Source organism: Corvus hawaiiensis, chromosome 30 (assembly GCF_020740725.1).
Source record: "Corvus hawaiiensis isolate bCorHaw1 chromosome 30, bCorHaw1.pri.cur, whole genome shotgun sequence".
Classification (NCBI taxonomy): domain Eukaryota; kingdom Metazoa; phylum Chordata; class Aves; order Passeriformes; family Corvidae; genus Corvus; species Corvus hawaiiensis.
In genome coordinates this window covers 14922587-14940138 of record NC_063242.1, presented here as the reverse complement: position 1 = coordinate 14940138, position 17552 = coordinate 14922587, and the positions used below count along the sequence as shown (strand labels likewise).

Sequence of the window (17552 nt, the reverse complement as noted above, 5' to 3'; positions counted from 1 at the left end):
GTTTCCTGCTTCAAAATATCTTGAGAGGTTTTGACCTTTCTTGTAAAAAAAGGACAGAAACACATAAACATTCTTAAAAATACTGAAACATATATGAAAACAGTATATAACTGAAGTTGTGTTGCAGCTCTGTCTTTGCTACCAAGTTCCTTCTATCAATTAATTATTTGCTTGATGATGCAGATGTACTATTGCTATATTTTAGCCTATTTGTATGGCACTCCGTTTAAAAACTATTGTTCTGATAACTCCACTGGAAATTAAAAGTCATAAATCCTCAAGGGCAGTTGAAATTACATTAGCAGTTTGTCAGCAATCATCTGCATGAACAGCTTCCCTCACTGATGCATGTATCTAAATTATGTGCCAAAAAAAATACTGTTGTTTTCCCTGGTTTTGCCTGAATCTCCACAGCCCCAGGACGGCTATCGGATGGTGCAGCAGTTCCAGTTCCTGGGATGGCCCATGTACAGGGACACTCCAGTTTCGAAACGCTCCTTCTTGAAGCTCATCCGCCAGGTGGATAAGTGGCAGGAGGAGTACAACGGGGGAGAGGGACGCACAGTTGTACATTGCTTGTAAGTACTGGAAACAGAAGGGAGAAATAAGGGAATACTGTCACAGAATTTGTGCCAGGCTTTGAAAGATTTGTGACGAGGTGAAGAGGCATCTGTCTAATCTGGAACTGAATAAATAATACAACTGCTCATTTAAAAGCTCTGAATGCAAAAGGAATTGTGTAATTTTAATGTAGATTCATGAGTTTCCCCATCTGTCCTTTCTTAGAGCCCTATGAAAAGATGATGGGTTCGAGTTAACTCTATTTTATATAAAAATGTCCAGTGACTCTTGCAAATGGGAAAGTTGCATATTTATTCACAGTAAATCAAAAATGTGCCTTCAGAACAATGTACCTTTTATTTCTGCAGATAAGGACCATAGAAATAAGTAGTTTTGGAGGGGTGATTCATTTTCCAGACATAAAGCACAGGAGTAAAAGTGGTGTGATAGACCAGTTACGATGACCCTGTAATTGCCTTACCTTTCTCTAATAATGGTATATATTTTTTTCCTCCTGTGACTTTGTGCTCTGTAGATAGAAAAATGCTGCTAGCAAGGATTTTCTTGCTATTTTCTAAGTCCGTAAGAGACTTTTCACTCTCACAAAGAGGTAGCAGTTATGTAAACAACCAGCCCACCTGCAACCTTGAAAAGTCTTGGTTATGGTATAGTAGAAAAATATTTTGACAATGGATGTTTTAGGATTTTAGCCAGTCACCCCAAGGGGTGGCTGATCCTTTCTCCAATTAGACTGTGAAGAAAAAAGTCTATAAAAGAGTTTGTAAAATAATTAAATAAATCAATCTTGCTGCACAATTCCTGCCTGCTGGATCTTCTCTTCTCCTCCTCCCTATGGCTGCGGGACACGGTGATAGACCATAGGGCCCAGGCCTGCAGTAATATTGCTCCACTTACGCAGATTCTCATCCACTCTGCCACCATCCTTCTTTTGAGATGGCTTAATACTTGCATGTGCTGTTTGCCCTCAGAAGTAGCTGATCTTTTGAGGCTGAGTCTTCAGCAGTTGAAGTTGTATTCCTCTTCCTCTAAACGTCCGTTTAAAGGTGTTGCCATGATGGAGAAGGGACATGCCAACAGGAAAACTGCGTTCAGAAGTTGGGACCCCGTGTTAGAATGATGGAGGAAAGTCTAAGAGTATATTAATAATTCCCACTATCACTGACCTTGAACAAGTCATTGCTCTTCAGTTTCCCCATCTGTAGTATGGGGATAATAATACTTTCATCAAAGGAGCATTGTGCAGTGTGATTAATTAATGTTTTGAGATCTTTAGCTGAAAAGACCCTTTTGAAGTGCAAATTACTGTTATCTCTGAGGTGGCTGATGATATTAAATAGTTGTGCAACATCACACATGCGTCACTTCCAGGCAGTAAAGAAAGAAAAAGCTCTAATATAATCCTTTTAAATTACTTTATTTTAATTAAAATTCTCAAACAGTCCCACAGTATCAGGCACTGTTTTGGCAGCAGAGAGCATTCTTTTCATAGTGCCTGGATGTGACAGATGTGCAGTGTTGTATCTTCCTTTGAAAATCAACCATTTGCATAGCTGGTTTGAAAGACCTGCTACCTAACTAGTCTCCACTCTGGTAATTATTAAGGTTTATTATTTTCAGTGAAGCACAGCCTAAAGATTCTGATTAGAGTAAGTGTAGAAATAATGGAGTTTCCAGAAAGAAAGAGATTTTCTTGAAGATTAAAAATAACCAGGGATAAAGTATTATTAAATATTATATTTGATCATGTATATGAACATTTGTGCGTGGCTTCTTTGTTAGCAATTCACTTCGGGTTCTCATCCTCTGATACTGTGGGTGGAGGGGGAAAGCATCTGCCTTTAAAAGCATGCCTTGCCAGGCAGCCAGCCCCTCTTCCTGCTGCCAGGAGCTGAGATCATCAGCCAGGGGAGCATGGTAGCACCACCCAGTGCCATACCAAGTGTGCAGCCACAGGACTCCCACAAATGAGACTTCTGGTGCTTTTGTGGTTCCTCCGAAATGCCTTTGCATCCAGGAGGAAAGCACCAGGATCCAGAATAAAAGAACTCAAAGATTCACTTGCTCTGTTGCATTTCCAGGCCTGATGCTCACTGCAGCCATGTGTGTTTACAATGCAAAGCGGTGTTTAACTGAAACTAGAAGTATTTTATCCTTATTTTAGCATCCTCTTTGTGCCATCTCCAGTGCACACTGAAGGGTTGTGCGAAACTCAGCCATTCAATTCCCTCCAGGCTGTCAGACTGCTGACTTCTGAATCATAGCTTTGAGATTTTTCAGCGTGCTAATTCCAATTAAAAATCATCTTTTGCCTAGAATTCAGCAGCCCTTGGGGCCAGGGATGTTCTGTGGTTTCTCCCTGCTGGAACTCAAGCCTTCTGGAGCCATCCCTGTTGCTGTACAAACTTGTGCCACAGAGTCCATTGTAACTGAGCCATTTTATCACTTTCACTGCAGGAATGGAGGTGGCCGCAGTGGGACATTTTGTGCAATCAGTATTGTTTGTGAAATGCTTCGACATCAGAGGGCTGTTGATGTATTCCATGCTGTGAAGACACTGAGGAATAATAAGCCTAACATGGTGGACCTTCTGGTATGAGCTTTTTAACTGCACCATTAAATAGAAAATGTTCTTTTTCTCAGAAGACTCAGTAAGATTTCCAGGATTTGCAGTGGGAGTTGTTCACAAAGCAAGCAAGTCATTTTCAAAGGGGATAATGAAGTCACTTCACTTGTAAGAGTATTTTTACACTGCTTTCTTCCCAAGGAGACTTTGTCTCTGTTCGTTTGAATTTTTTAAGAGTTTTAAACTTTCAGATGAACATCCTTATTAATTTTCTTTTCTAGCAGGCTGAACTAAGTGGAGAGCAGCCCTTGCATGGTAGAAATAATAGTTATGTAAAATTAAATGCCTGATTTTCAAATTATATATTTTATAAATAGCTTAATCGCCTAATATTTATCAAAGCCATGAATTTCAGTTTGACACCCAGAATATTGCATTTAATTATGGTTGCTCTATCTCATAGAAAGATTAAAGAAGCTCAGAAACAAGGGGCCATGTGCAATTATTTTCCTAGAGAGTGTTTTATGAGCTTTTTTCCTAAGTGGAGAAGTGCTGAAGTGCCAGCTGCTATGCCAGAAGAGCTGCAGAACAGCTTAAACCAGCAGGTTCTTACACTCCAGTGCGTAGTTTTGTACTTGGAGATGGGTGTAGTGTGATACCCTGTTCTGAAGCCTGGGCTATAAAAGACACTGTTTTACAACATCCTGCTGCAGAGGTGGCTGCTTAAGAGGCAGCTGCATTTGATTTAATATCACAGGCAGGAGGAAGCAGCATCTGGGCACTTTCAGGGATTGAGCCAATTTTGCAATCTCTGGTTAAACAAGTTGGGGTCACTTCAGCAACTTTTCCATAGCACGCCTGGGGTGAGGCAGAAGACATCTCACTGAGCTGGTCCAGCCTCCTGTAATTTTAGGAGAGGATCCCTCAGATGAGCTGAGTGTGACACACTGGAGAATAGGCAGAAGGAGGGAGGCTTTCACATACAGGTGAAGGCAAGTAGGGAGGGATATCCATCTCCCCACCACATGGATGGCTGTGCCTCCTCTGTCCTGTGGGAGAATGGTTCCCACCACATCCCCCATCACAGTGCTCTCTGCTAGCCTGCCTCTGAAGTCCCACACCCTCTCCTAGGCCCAGCTCTGGCCAGATATGTGGAAAAAGGCCAGGTGTTGTCAGCTGTGCAAAGCAGGGAGGGAGTTCATGAGCAGCGCCACAGGGCCGTGAGCCAGCAGTGTGGAACTGTGAGTCTTGTATCAGTGAGAAACTATCAGACTTCCACAGTGGTGGGAAGGAGCAGCTTGGTTGGCTTCTTTTCCTCTAGTTTATATTCTCAGGAGGAGAATCATCATGCTGAGAACCATACATTTTTATTTCCTAGATATTAAGAAAAACGTCCTACTACTTCATTCACGTAGTATAGTTTGGACAGGGATTTGGCAGGCCTGCTGTTCTCTGTTCTCCTAGAGCCTAAGTCCACAGAACTCACTGATCTCTTACTCATTTATTTTATAGAAATAAAAAGAAAATCACTAATGTAGATGTACAGTTAAAGAAAAAGCTCTCTATAAATTCCCATTTGTGACAGTTCTCCAGGTTTGTCAGGCAGTTGTGTCCATTTTTCAGCACAGAATTTTTTTAATCAAAAAAGCTAAATGTATTATTTTAGATATAAAAGTACCTTTTAGTAAATTGAGAGTGGTATTGGGAATGCCTGGAAGGCATGGGAAGGCCTTGTAGAGCCTTTTTTTATTAGGAAATTTCAAAGCACTTGTGAAGGAAATTAGTATTGTTTTCCTTATTTTACAGGCAGAGGAGTGAAGGCAAGGGACAATCAGGATTTTTCCCATTATCACATAGTGCACTGACTGAGCAGAGTTAGAACAACATCTCTTCAGTCTAGCTCTGCCACCTCATAGGAACAAATATTTGAATTAGGCAGGTTTCAATTTCCATGTAGATTGCTTCATGGTGAAAGGGAATTGGGACACTTGAGTTCTTTTCCTGGTCTTGTTACTGACTTCATCCTTTATGACCTTTCTTATATGAACGTGTCTTTGCCTCAGTTTCTCTATCTGAAAAATTAGAACAATAATATTCATCTACCTTGTAAAATTTTATGGCAAAAAATTAAATGCTCTAAATCATTACATTATTTCACAAAAATAGTTTTAAGACTGCTTTGTCAATATGTATTGTGCATTTTCTGACTAGATACAAGGCAGTCTTTACCACCCACTTAGAGATTCATCTCTTAATTGCATTGAAACCTTTGGTTTTCCTCCGAGTGTAAAAGTCTGAATGCCACATCCATACAGTATGGAAATCTATGCAATTTTTCAACCATCATACAAAGGTAGCACATGGTATCGCAAAATCTCTATTACGGAATGCCCAAAGCATTTGGTGATAAATGTTACTGGGCCTACCCACAGGTGTCCTAGAAAATAAATTTAAATATAACCTCTCTGAAGCTAGATAGTCTAAAGAGACTTTTTATTATCCACTATCAAGTGAATAATAAAAATGTCCAAAGGACACCAGTGAGTGAACACAGTAAGAAATAATCTATTTCTGCCCTTTAAGACAGGTATTTGGTTTACTGAAAATGACAGTTATTCTGCTGGATCAGTAAATCAGCATAAAGTGAGAATGGAGGAGTAGAAATGGATGAGTGGCTGATCTCTTATTTTGATCTATTATGTAGTTAGAGAATAATTTCCATTTATTTAGAAACATACATGTAATAAAAGCAGAAAAGGAATTTACATAATACTCTGTTCTTTCCTTTCTTCTTTTTTTAAATTCTTTTCTCATTCTGAAGAAGCCACAAGCAGTTTAGGGAACCTTGCAGGACTTTAAACCCTCACATACAACTCATTCATCACTTAGGTTATATGTGCACCGAAGACTTGTTTTCTTTTGACATGACATTTCTCAACAAAATAACTTGGAAGTGGTCCATGCTTGTTAATAGCTTTTGATTTTATTAATAGTATATGGTCTTTTGCATATTAAGTGGACTCTCTTCGCAGCTAAAATGTGACCCAAAATCACAAGTACAGGCCAAAAAAGTTAATCCTTTAAAATGGTGTTGCTTCAGTGAAAAGAGAATATATCTGAAGATCTTCCTACTTGTGATGTTGGGGAAGGCTTAGTGCTGTCAGCTTGTTAAATCTGTTGTTTTTTCCTAAATGACAATATGTGCTTAGTTATCTTTTATTAATTGATTAAAGTCATAAGCAAAAGAGGCATTTCAGTACCAGAAATAGTCATAAAAGTGGCAGGTGTTTCCAAATTGAATTTTCAGAAGCCAGAGCCCTTAGATTCAGGGAACCTGCACCTACTATTTCTTTCAGCTTTTTTTTTCATTTAAATATTTGTAGTATTTTTAAGTATTGCGAGTAGCAAGAATGGAAACAGGAGAGGGGTATGGGTGCACATAAAACTGGGAAGTTGTCAGTGACTGCCTCATTTAAAGTTTCAGAGTGGGCAAAGGTCAGTCAAAAACATCTGTCCTCCCCATTCCACTGAAGATGTGAAAGGGGCCAAGTCATGACCCTTTGTCCCCGAAGATGCAGAGTGGGTTTGCATCCCTCAGGAAGGGGATTTCCCTGGGACTTGCTCTGTTTCCAAGCAGTTGCAAGTAAAACCAGCAGGTCTGTGTTTGGAGCACAGGGCTGGCACCTGAAAACTTAGTCTGGTTAACAGGAAAACTGTTAAGAGCCTAAATGGAGTGTCACTGCCAGTTGCTAAAAATTAATTGGAATTAATCCAATTAATTTAGCTCAGGCCTGATCTCACAAGGCTATTGCACAGTCTTGTGGGTTGGGTCTGGGCTGCAGATAAGAGGACCAGCAGTAAGCAGCTCTTGCCCTGAAATGTAGCAAGTGCATGAATGACATTAACATGAAAGTTGCAATCTGGGAAGTACTAAACACTGGGTCTATTTTAAGATACACATTTCCAGGGAGGAATTTCAATAACTCCAATTCTGATAAAGTGCTACATGAGCATTTTGACAGATGACAGAAGGGTTGCAAGTCAATTTGCTTATGTGCAGTCAGTTTTTCTCATACAAGTGTATTAGAGCAGCTAAATACTCATCTAACATGAGCAGTACCGTAAGTTACTATGTCTAGAGTCCATTGTCAGGTTAGTATAAAGATTTTCTTATCTGAATATAAATTGGATTTGCAAACTGGTTCCCACTGACAACAGCTGGTAGTAAATAATTTTAACAGAAGAGAATTATTGACCCCCTTAATTAAGTTTCTTCAATAACTGACTTTGTGGTTTTCTTTTGATTTTTCAGGATCAATACAAATTCTGCTACGAAGTGGCTTTAGAATACTTGAATTCTGGCTGATTGTCTAAACAGCACAGACAAAGCTCCTCCTTTCACCACCACAAACAAAGCAAGTCACTTCATGATGTCTGTGTAAATGAGATGAAGACTTCTCAGTGTTATGCTTATACTGCTTTGTATAATTGGCTCTTTTTAAGAGCCCCAAAAGATGTTTATAAAACCGCTTGCACTGCCCAATTCCCACTCTAAAGCTGCTGCTTGGCACCCCTGTGAGCCTACACCGAACCACGTGGCAGTCCTTGAACACCGTATTCATACTCAGCCATTCATGTGGTGAAGCAGCATAGTCCTCTGGTAAATAAGAGAGCACAATTATATTCTTATGAAGGAATTTGTACTTTTTCTGTTACATTTCGTTGCCTGTGATTCTCAGTTCTTGTCACAGCCTAGTGTACATTTCTGTTCTGTGGAGAATGCTGTCTGGCATTTTGATAATATATGATTTTAGTTATATTTGTATTCTAACACGTGCATAATAAACGAATCCTATGTACCTTATCTGAACTAACAGAAAGACATGTACCAAATCATGTTAACTTTGTTGAGTTGTAATTTCTATCCACTTTGTACCATTTCAGAGAGAGAATCTTGATAGAAATGCAGTTAGAAAATGCAAAAGAAAGGATGCTCAGATTAATATATCCAAAGCTTTTTCATTTGTTTATATTGTAAATATTTTTTGATTTCATCAAATTATTTATTCTTTAAAATGATTTTTTTTGGTGAAGCACAGTGAGTGACAATCATTTTTATTAAGCCCTGGAAATGCTTACTGTATGATAGTGTAAACATTTGTTTACCTTGTATGGATTCTCAGCTCAATAAATAATTACATACATGATAAAATCTTGTTTAATTTAATATCTCTTGGCATCTGAGTGCCTTCAACTAAGCCTCTTTTCAGATTAAATCTAGTAAATACTGAGCTATCTCCAGTGAGTGTTTATTGTGTGATCCCATGTTGATCCAGCCAATAGCAAGGTCATAGAATCACAGTCATAGGATGGTTTGGGTTGGAAGGGACCTTAAAGATCATCTCGTTCCAACTCCGCCTGCCATGGGCAGGGACACGTTTCACTAGACCAGGTTGCTCCAACCTGGCCTTGAACACTTCCAGGGATGGGGCATTCACAGTTTTTCTGGGCAACCTGTTCCAGTGCCTTAAAAGTGCAACATTCTTCCTCATACCTAATCTAAATCAGCTCTTTCTCAGTTTTAATCCATTCCCTCTTGTCCTGTCATTACAACCCCTTGTAAGAAGTCCATCATCTTTCTTGTAGTCTCCCTTCAGGTACTAGAGGGTTGCAATTAGGTCACCCTGAAGCCATCTCTTCTCCAGGCTGAACAAACCCAGTTCTCTCAGCCTTTGCTTGGTGGCCTCCTCTGGGCCTCTGCTCCAGCAGGTCGATGTCCTTCCTTTGCTGGGGACCCTGGAGCTGGATGCAGCTCACCAGAGTGGAGTAAGATGTGCCGTGCCAGTATATGAAAGAGGTGAATTGTATACTTAAAAATGCACTTGCACAAATGCAGAACCTGAAAGATGCCCTGCTCTGAAGAAGAGATGGTGTTGTGCTGGCAGTACTCTGTCTTGTCACAGCAACCCTGTGCAGCCCTGGGCATTCCCTGCCATTCCCTCTGGGCCTGCTGCTGTGGAAGGGGTGATGGTGCACTTGTTCTTGAGATGCATGACTGCTATGAGGGGCATGTAATTCCTTCTGTTAAAGATGTTAAAGATACCAATACTAGAATGGCTGGTGGGGAAGTTACTAAAAAAAATGGTGAAACTGCTCCGTTACTAGAGCTGTTGTCAGTACTGCCAGTGGACAGGTTTACACCATTAAAGCTTCTGAAAATGGCTGTACTAACCTTCCATGGTGTTTGGGTGGTTCTCCTTTCTACAAAGCACTGACCAATGTCTGGATATGCTGGGAATAGCCTTTGTTGCAGCAACAAAGCAGCAGAAAGGGGGAATGAGAGGACTTTGCTGAGCCATCTGCTGGAACTGCAGAACATTTTTTCACCCAGAAGATATTGCAGGCAGAGCAACTGCTCAATACTGAAGCCTTCCAAAGCTTTATGGGAAACCCAATTCAAGGATGTGGCCGACTGCACGGTATTTCAGCTCTTAAATGATCCTGCCATCTGGAATGGGGGCAGTATCTATATAAATGTATCAGTCAACCTGTTTTGAGAACCTCTAAATCTAACAGATCTAGCTTGGACAGAATGACTCACAGCTTGTCAGCTCCCAGTTCAAAACCACTCTAAAATTCAGATCTGAACACATGAAGATAGGTTTCCTCTGCATCTGGAAAGCATCTCTTTTAAAGTGTAACTGGCCATTGCTGTAAATTGAACAGAGGTACAGAAAAACTGAGGAAATACAGTTCCAGTCCTGAGAAGAATGATGGTCCTTGGATAAACCTTGTAGCACTTCAGCCTGTTGCAGAATGTGCTCTTACTCATTTTAAAACCCTGGTGTTAGGAAACAAAATCCAAACCTCTAACATCATATTCCTCACAACCAGCTTGACAGGCCAGGTATGCCAGCCAAGCATGCTTCTTTGTAATAATTATGGGCCCATAAAAAGTTGAGTTCTGTGATCTGTCCATTGAAATATGCATGGACACATCCCATGTTACAAAAAGCTTAAGTAAGATACGTGTGCCAAAGGAGCTCTTGGACAGAAGGTGATGCTGGCAGTGTGATCCCAAACGTGAAATGCAGCAATAATCATGGATATCTCTCCCGAGGACAGAGATTGCCAGTGTTAGCCAGACATTATTTCAGCTGCTGCACTCATGCAGACATACTTTGCACAGGTAGGCCTTGGAGGCCAGGGTGTGTAAGGAGACAAGGAAGAAAGAGTTCTGCAGTGTTTCTTCTTGTTTTACTGATATTACTCTTTTTTCCCCTAATTCTTCTGACATAGAGTTTATGTTGCAGAGTCTGTCTAATGTTGTTCCAAAAGGCATTCTGTGAACTTCAATGCCATAAAACGGGAGCCAGCCAAAGAAAGCACAGCAAGCAGCTTTGTGTCCTCGCTCTCATACTACAGCTCTCAATCAATACAAATTGTAGAGAAATCCAGGCTTAGGCAGAACAGTATTTTGCCAAGAAGAAAACACAGATGAGGACTTCAGATGAAGCTGATCATGTGGTTGGAGCACCTCTCCGATGAGGAAAGGCTGAGAGAGCTGGGGTTGTTCTCTGGAGAAGAGAAGGCTCCGGGGGGACCTCATTGCAGCTTTTCAGGACTTCAGGGTGGTCTACAGGAAAGATGGTGACAGACTTTGTAGCCTGGCCTGTTGCAATATAATGGGGGGTAATGGTTTTAAACTGAAAGAGGGTCAATTTAGATTAGATATAAGGAAGGAATTTTTTCCAATGAGGACAGGAAAACACTGGAACAGGTTTCCCAGAGAGGTGGTAGATGCCCCATTCCTGGAAACATTCAAGGATGGGATGGATGAGCTTCTGAGCAACTTGTATCTAGTGGAAGGTGTCCCAGCCCATGGCAGCAGGGTTGGACTAGTGCATTCCAACCCACACCATTCATTCAGGAGTTAGGAACAGAGGAAATACAAGGAATCAGAAAGGAGAAGGAAGATATGAACATGGGGGACTGATATTCAAGAACTCTGAAAGTTATCTGGAGGGTGCCATTTTAGAGGAGAAAACAGCAGTGACAGCCATTTTAAGTGTTCATAATCCAACCTCCCTTTTCAGAAGAAAGTTGCATAAATGCAAGCCCAGTAAAACTGCAAAACTTTGAGAGACATCAGTCCTAGTCTGGAACAGAGGGAGGGATGTTTTCTTCAGTGCCCAGTATATAAGAGGTATATAAATGAATAAAGAGGTACTTTAAATGGTTTGCCATCTGTATCACCAAACTCATCATCTCTCCAGGACTTGAGTTAGGTGAGTTTTGCTAAACTATTCTGAAAGAGCAGCAGTGGGGATTGTGAGAGAGGTGATGGCATGCAGGTAATCTGTATCTTTATAACAGCAATGCTTCTGACAGCTTCCTGGGCTTCTTTATCAGCAAAATGAGTCTGTCCCTGGCAGGATACCTTCATGGAGTACTAACAGCTTAAGGTCTACAACTAGTAAGATGAAAAAATAAAATACGGGAAAACTTCTTACCCAGATCTACGTAGTGTGTTTCCAGAAGTTGTCTGTGCCACAAAGACTTGATGTGAAGGTGCAATGCAGTATCAAGACTGTCTTCATCCAGGGTTTCTCCTTTATCTGCTTCTGGCTCATCTTTAATAATCTCTGAAATGTTTTCTTTTTATTTCACTGTATGTGGGTGTGTCCCCAGATCCTACTGCTTACTGTATGTGCCCTTTCGCAGTTCTTTAGTAACATGTAGCAAAGGCACAAACAGACTTTTGTTCTTTGAGGTGTGGCAATGGAGATAAATTGACACTTCCAGCAACAGCTGTTCCAAGCGTCTTCCTTTGGGAAGGCCTGGAGAAACTGTAATGGCAGTAGCAAACCTAAAGCTTTTGGCATTACTCACTCAAACACTGAGCAGGATCATCTGCTGAGTCTCCTTTCATGGTTGTTTTAAGTCTTGTCTCTTCTCCCCCCACCCCGTCCCCCATATCAAGGATGCCTAAAGGAAAGTAAGTGAATTTAAAGTTTACTTGAGGTTTTACAGCCTCATTAGTTTTCTGATTCAAAAGTTACTGGGTTGCTCTGCCTCCCAAAGTAGCTTCTTAAAGCACTTGTGCATCAGCCTTCAGAGGCAGCAAGTTATATAGGCAGATCACTGTAACAGAATGATTCACCATATCATTTTAGATTTATTGGTTTTACACTTGGAGCCTTGATCTACAAAATTTTAGCATCCCATTTCTCATGCCAGACACAGGGCTTTATTAAAAGAAAAATCAGGAATAGAAAAAAATTTACAGTTTAGGTGTGTGATGCTTGTTAGGGAAGACAGTGACCACTCAGTTTTGGGGCACCAGTATCAGTAAAACCCAACAGACCATGTGAAAAAGAATGCTGTTTCTAATGGAGCTCATCTTTTTTGGTTGGTTTTTGTAGCTTTGTCTATATGGTGAAATTACAAACTGATGGGTCATTTGCATTGCCTCAGCCATTCGCGTGCTCTGCCTGGAGGAGCTTTCCATACACCACTGGCATGAGGTAGTTTGTTCTGCACACCCCTGCTCAGCAAGCCAGCATTCCCCTTTAGCATCCTAGCCCACTGTAATGGGAAAACCCTTCTGAAGCCTTGTAAACCCTTGGCAAACTGCAATAAACAGCAGCAGCAAAATGCCTTTTTCACTCCTGCTGCTATTTCTAAGCAGACTTCTCTGTGGAAGGCTGAAAAGGCAGCTCCTGCCCTGGTTATTTCTCCAGACTCACCTGATCTGCTTCAAGCCTGAAAGCCACTTCCTGCTGCCCACAACTCCTCCAGTCTGTCTCTCCAGCTCCTCACACAGTCTTGGGGCAAGGCTGGCACATCTCTACCTGCAGGGGCCCTCCTGGAAGATGCAGTGCCCTCTTGGTGCTCCCTCTTCCCTTCCAGTCCTGTCACCACAGCATGTGCTGCTCTTTCTCAGTAATATGACTTGAGAAAGGTGGAAGGAAGATTTGAGGCTGGAAGAGGTTGGGGTCTACGAACACTCTACCATGATTTTTTTTTTAATATTGCTGTTAGGATTCAATGTACAAAGGCACAGAGAAGGTGGGCCTTGGATATGAAGAGTGAGAATGATACTTGCTGTAGCTTGTCTGAGGGAATATGTCAGGGGAGATTAACATCTCACATTCAGTGACAGTCTTTCCAAGCAATGATATTTTTACTTCTGAAACTCTTGTAATGATGTGTTTTTAGTAGCAGCTAGAAGATTTTTAATTGTATCTCTAGAGTTGTGATATTTCTAGCAATTGAGTTTTTTTGTGATGATGTGCTCGAGGGTCACAATTAAAGCCTAAGTATCTTTCATGCTAGACATACATTAATACTGCTGCCAGGCCTGAGTAAATGCAATCAGAACTCCCAGTCCTACAAACACTGATATTAATATCCTCTTGTCTAGTCCAACGTACACAAAAAAATCAATCTGATGCTCACACACATTATGCATATATGAGTTCATCAGTCCTTGTGCATGTCCTGTCATGATGCTATATTGAGTCTGCCTGGGATGAAGTTCATTTTCTTTGTAGCAACCCATATGGTGCAGTGTTTTGTATTTGTGATAAAACAGTGTTGGCAGCACACCAATATTTTAGCTACTGCTGATCAGTGTTTGCATAGCATCAAGACCTTCTCTGGTTCTCACTCTACCCCGGCAAGCAGCCTGGTGGTGGTGAAGACCAGACAGAGTGGGAGGGAACACAGCTGGGACAGATGAGCTCCACTGACCAAAGACAGGGTGTCCCATACCACACACATCATCACAGCAACAAGATGGGGATGGACAAGGGGGAAGCAGTTTCTGGGAGACTGGCTGAGCATTGTTCTGTCTGTGGGAGGTCGTGGGTGAATGCTTTTGCATTAATTGTTTGGGGCCTTTTTTCCCCCTTTCTTCTTCCACTTTCCTTCACTTATTAAACTCTCTTTATATTGACACACATGTTACCATGCTTTTGCTCTTGCTGTTCTCTGGAAGGACTGTGCAAGTGTCTAAGTGGAGACTTAGCTGTTGGCTGGTGTCCATCCACCACAGCACATAAAGGTTTGTAGGACTAAGGTCTACAGACATCAGTCAACAATATGCCTCAACAAAAAACTTTAAATAGGAACTTACTTGTCCTAAAATGAATAGGGTTGCTTAGGTGCTCAAAATTAAGCATGATGTATGTCATTAAGAACACATTTTTAAAATTAACCTAAAGAGACGGAGCAGATTGGCCCACTCATTCAAAGTGATAAAACCATGGAATTTAATTGTGTGTGGCAGAAAATTTGTGGCAGACGTTTGGCCCTCTCTATCTGTACAGTATTCAGTCCATTTTAAGCGATGTCTATAACCAGCACTTAGTACAACAAAAAATCCTCTGCTAGTCCTTTTGGTATGCCATGAATGAATGTTACAAGTGCAGCAGAGCCCTTCCTGAGAGCTTCCAAGCCTGCACAACAGTAGATGCTGTACAAGGAGGTGGCATTTGCCCCTGATGAGTTGCTCCCCCAGACACTATTAATTTCAGATAACTCAGAAGGCAGAGCACCATGCTGGATCACATACTTAACCCTCCTTTCACACATGAGGTTAGTAATGACAGCCTCTGAAGAGACACTGGTATCTATGCAATCTCGTTACTCTCTGTATTTGTAACCCTTAGAAGTTGAGCTGAATGCCTAGAGAACTAACCTGCTGTTGTGTCCCCTTGAAATTCTGATTTATGTTTCTATAACAATCAGCCTGTAATATAAACCTTTTGGGGATGAGAAGTCTTGGGAGTGAAATATAGTTACTGCCTTGCCACATGAGAAGTGGGATGACATTTTATGTTGGTCCTTGAAGTCTTCATTATCTCTGTGTTCTCCAGTCTGCACAGTTTGGTGGGAACGCCTGGCAAACTCTTGCACACCCAGGAGTAAGGCAAGTGACCTTTGTTGGCCATGCACAGGAATTTAATCAGTATTACACACCACATAAACCAAATTGTAGCTTTGCTGTTACAGAGATCAGCACAGATTCAGCCACACTGAATTGCAGCCATGGATTGCAGCCCCATGTTTTGGAATGATTACAGTCTACATCTGAAAACCAGCTTTCAAGCAAACCCATAGAGACAGCACTGTTAAAAAACCATCTGCCAATGGTTTGCAATGCTTTTGCTTCATTTTATTCAGGTTGGGTTTTTTCTTGGTAGGATGTGAGCAAAATACAAGCTATCACCCAAACTAGATACTTTTCCCATCCTGGTTCTTCAAGCCTGACTGTACCAACCTTTGTCGAGATCTAGCAAGAAAATAGCACATGCACAAATGTGTATCTCTTTCAATGACAATCAGTGAAGGAAATGCAATATCAGTCTGTCTTCTGTCTTCTTTAGACATCCTTGTGTGGAGCTACAGCTCAGTCTGACAGCCAAAAGGGCCCAGCAATGAGTGCTGCCGTAATTGATTTGAATAAAAGTTTTTGATTTATTAAATGAAAGGTTTTGATATATTAAACTGTACTGTCTTTCTATCAGATGGCAAAGCCTGCTGGTGAAATAAAGCTTCTCTCTTCTGTTGGCACTCCTCCCTTCCTTCCTCCCTTCCCGTTGCAAACCTTCCCTCTTGCCAAATCACTCTGACCCACATTCTGGATATCTGACAACGCTTGAGGACCAGTCTGTGGTCATCCTGTGTCTGGTTTGACAGGCAGCTTTGCCAAGCCCATGTCCTCCAGTGAAGGCTCTCATTCCTGCTGGCAGCATTGCTCTCCTGTCTGCCATCCCACCATGTCTGTCAGCAGTGCAGCTGGGGGCAGGGCATCATCTGCTGAAGGTGCGCAGAGTTTTATCACTTTGGGTGGTGTTTACCTTCCATGTTTTTAAATAGAGCATTCTCTCCCCTACCAAGACCTCTGCTGAGAATGCTCTCTTGCAATATTTGTACTTGATGCGTGAGATTTCCTTTAGCTGAGACTCTTAGGAAGACTTGGACACCCTTCCGTAACTGGCACTGTTAATACAACTACAAATTCATTTGTTACATTTCTTCTGGACAATGAAGATATAATTTAGTCCAACCATGAACATAAAACTACAAAATACTTCTCGTTAGCAAGCAGTCAGAACAACACTTCAGTGTAATTTTCAGTATCAGCTGTGTCAAATGTACCAAGGTTACGGTGGTTTTACATTCTAGAGGTGCTTGGGCAAGAGCAGTGTCTTCCCTTTAAATCTGATAAATGGCTACATGATTTGGCCCTGGATTATTCAAGCAGACAAATTAACTTCAAATATTAATACATACAGCAGCCAGTCAGACAAATTGCTTGTTCTAAAAGCGCCAGAGTGGTCATGGGGGGATTTTCTTTCTGCTGTCAGGAAACCTAACCTTCAGAGCAGTGCTCAGCCAGGCCAGCAAGCCCATCAATCAGCTAACAAAATTGGCAGCAGTTAAACACATCTTCAGTTCTCTCTGGAAAGGAGGTAGGAAAGAAAAAACGCTTGGCCAACTTGGACAATGTCTACCAGGATTGTCAGAAATCTGTATTTCAAATAAAACACACATGCCAAGGCTCTGACTCATCATGGCCATCTGAGGACCCTGCTAGGAGCCTGCCTACCCCAAATTTTTTTTCCATGGCCGTGGAGTGAGTCATCTTGAAGAGGTCCATCTGCCCCCACAAACTGACAATGATGGTGTACCTGCAAGAAGGGCTGCCATCACCTCCCTTCTCCTCTTGCATATTTTACACCTAAATCCTTTCAGAAAGGACAACCCTGCTGTTTAAAGTAACATGGTATATGATAATATAACATAAACAATTGAGGAAATGGAGTTTTTATATTTATTTATTTATTTATTTATTTTATATAAATTATAGCAGGAGAGTTTAAAATTTAAATGCTCTCATAAATTAGTGAGAATGAAAAATCCCTAGATGACTTTAACTCTTTCCAGTTTTCAAGCATTTGCATTTATGGATTTTGTGAAGAGCAATGTTCTCTTAAAACTGATCATAACTGAACTGGATATGGATTCAGAAGCCAGTCTGTCAGCTAACTTATCTCTAGATAAAAAAAACTGAAAGGAAGAAACGCATTACTACACATGACATGATACTTGCTGTGTGGAGTAATTATTGTGCTCTTTGTACTCACTTAATTGCCTGGTTGTAGAGCTTCAGAAAACATTTCTAGTATGGGAATATTTGAAGAAAGCCTTTAGGGGTGAAAACAAAAGCCAAGCTGACTGTTGCAACACAACTCAGATAAGATTACAAATATAAATTCTGTGTTCAACAGGCAGAAAATGCATTTACAATTTTATCATTTTGCTCAAGGTTTCCTTAAAATTTATATCTTCATTGACTATAAACATATTTCCTCTATAATATATGGCACTGAACTGA

At 41.1% G+C, this 17552-nt stretch overlaps 1 protein-coding gene across 11 annotated transcripts in view; it reads left to right on the top strand.

Annotated features, from left to right (window-relative positions):
* Window positions 1-8352, top strand: part of PTPRM (protein tyrosine phosphatase receptor type M) — a 460837-nt gene extending 452485 nt beyond the window's left edge. For all 11 annotated transcript variants that reach the window (XM_048289399.1, XM_048289394.1, XM_048289392.1 and 8 more), the window contains 3 exons: window positions 415-578; window positions 3037-3172; window positions 7458-8352. In XM_048289399.1, coding sequence (XP_048145356.1) covers window positions 415-578; window positions 3037-3172; window positions 7458-7511 — 354 coding nt within the window. In that variant the 3' untranslated portion in view covers window positions 7512-8352. The remainder of the gene's footprint in view (window positions 1-414; window positions 579-3036; window positions 3173-7457) is intronic.
* The last annotated feature ends 9200 nt before the right edge of the window (window positions 8353-17552 follow it).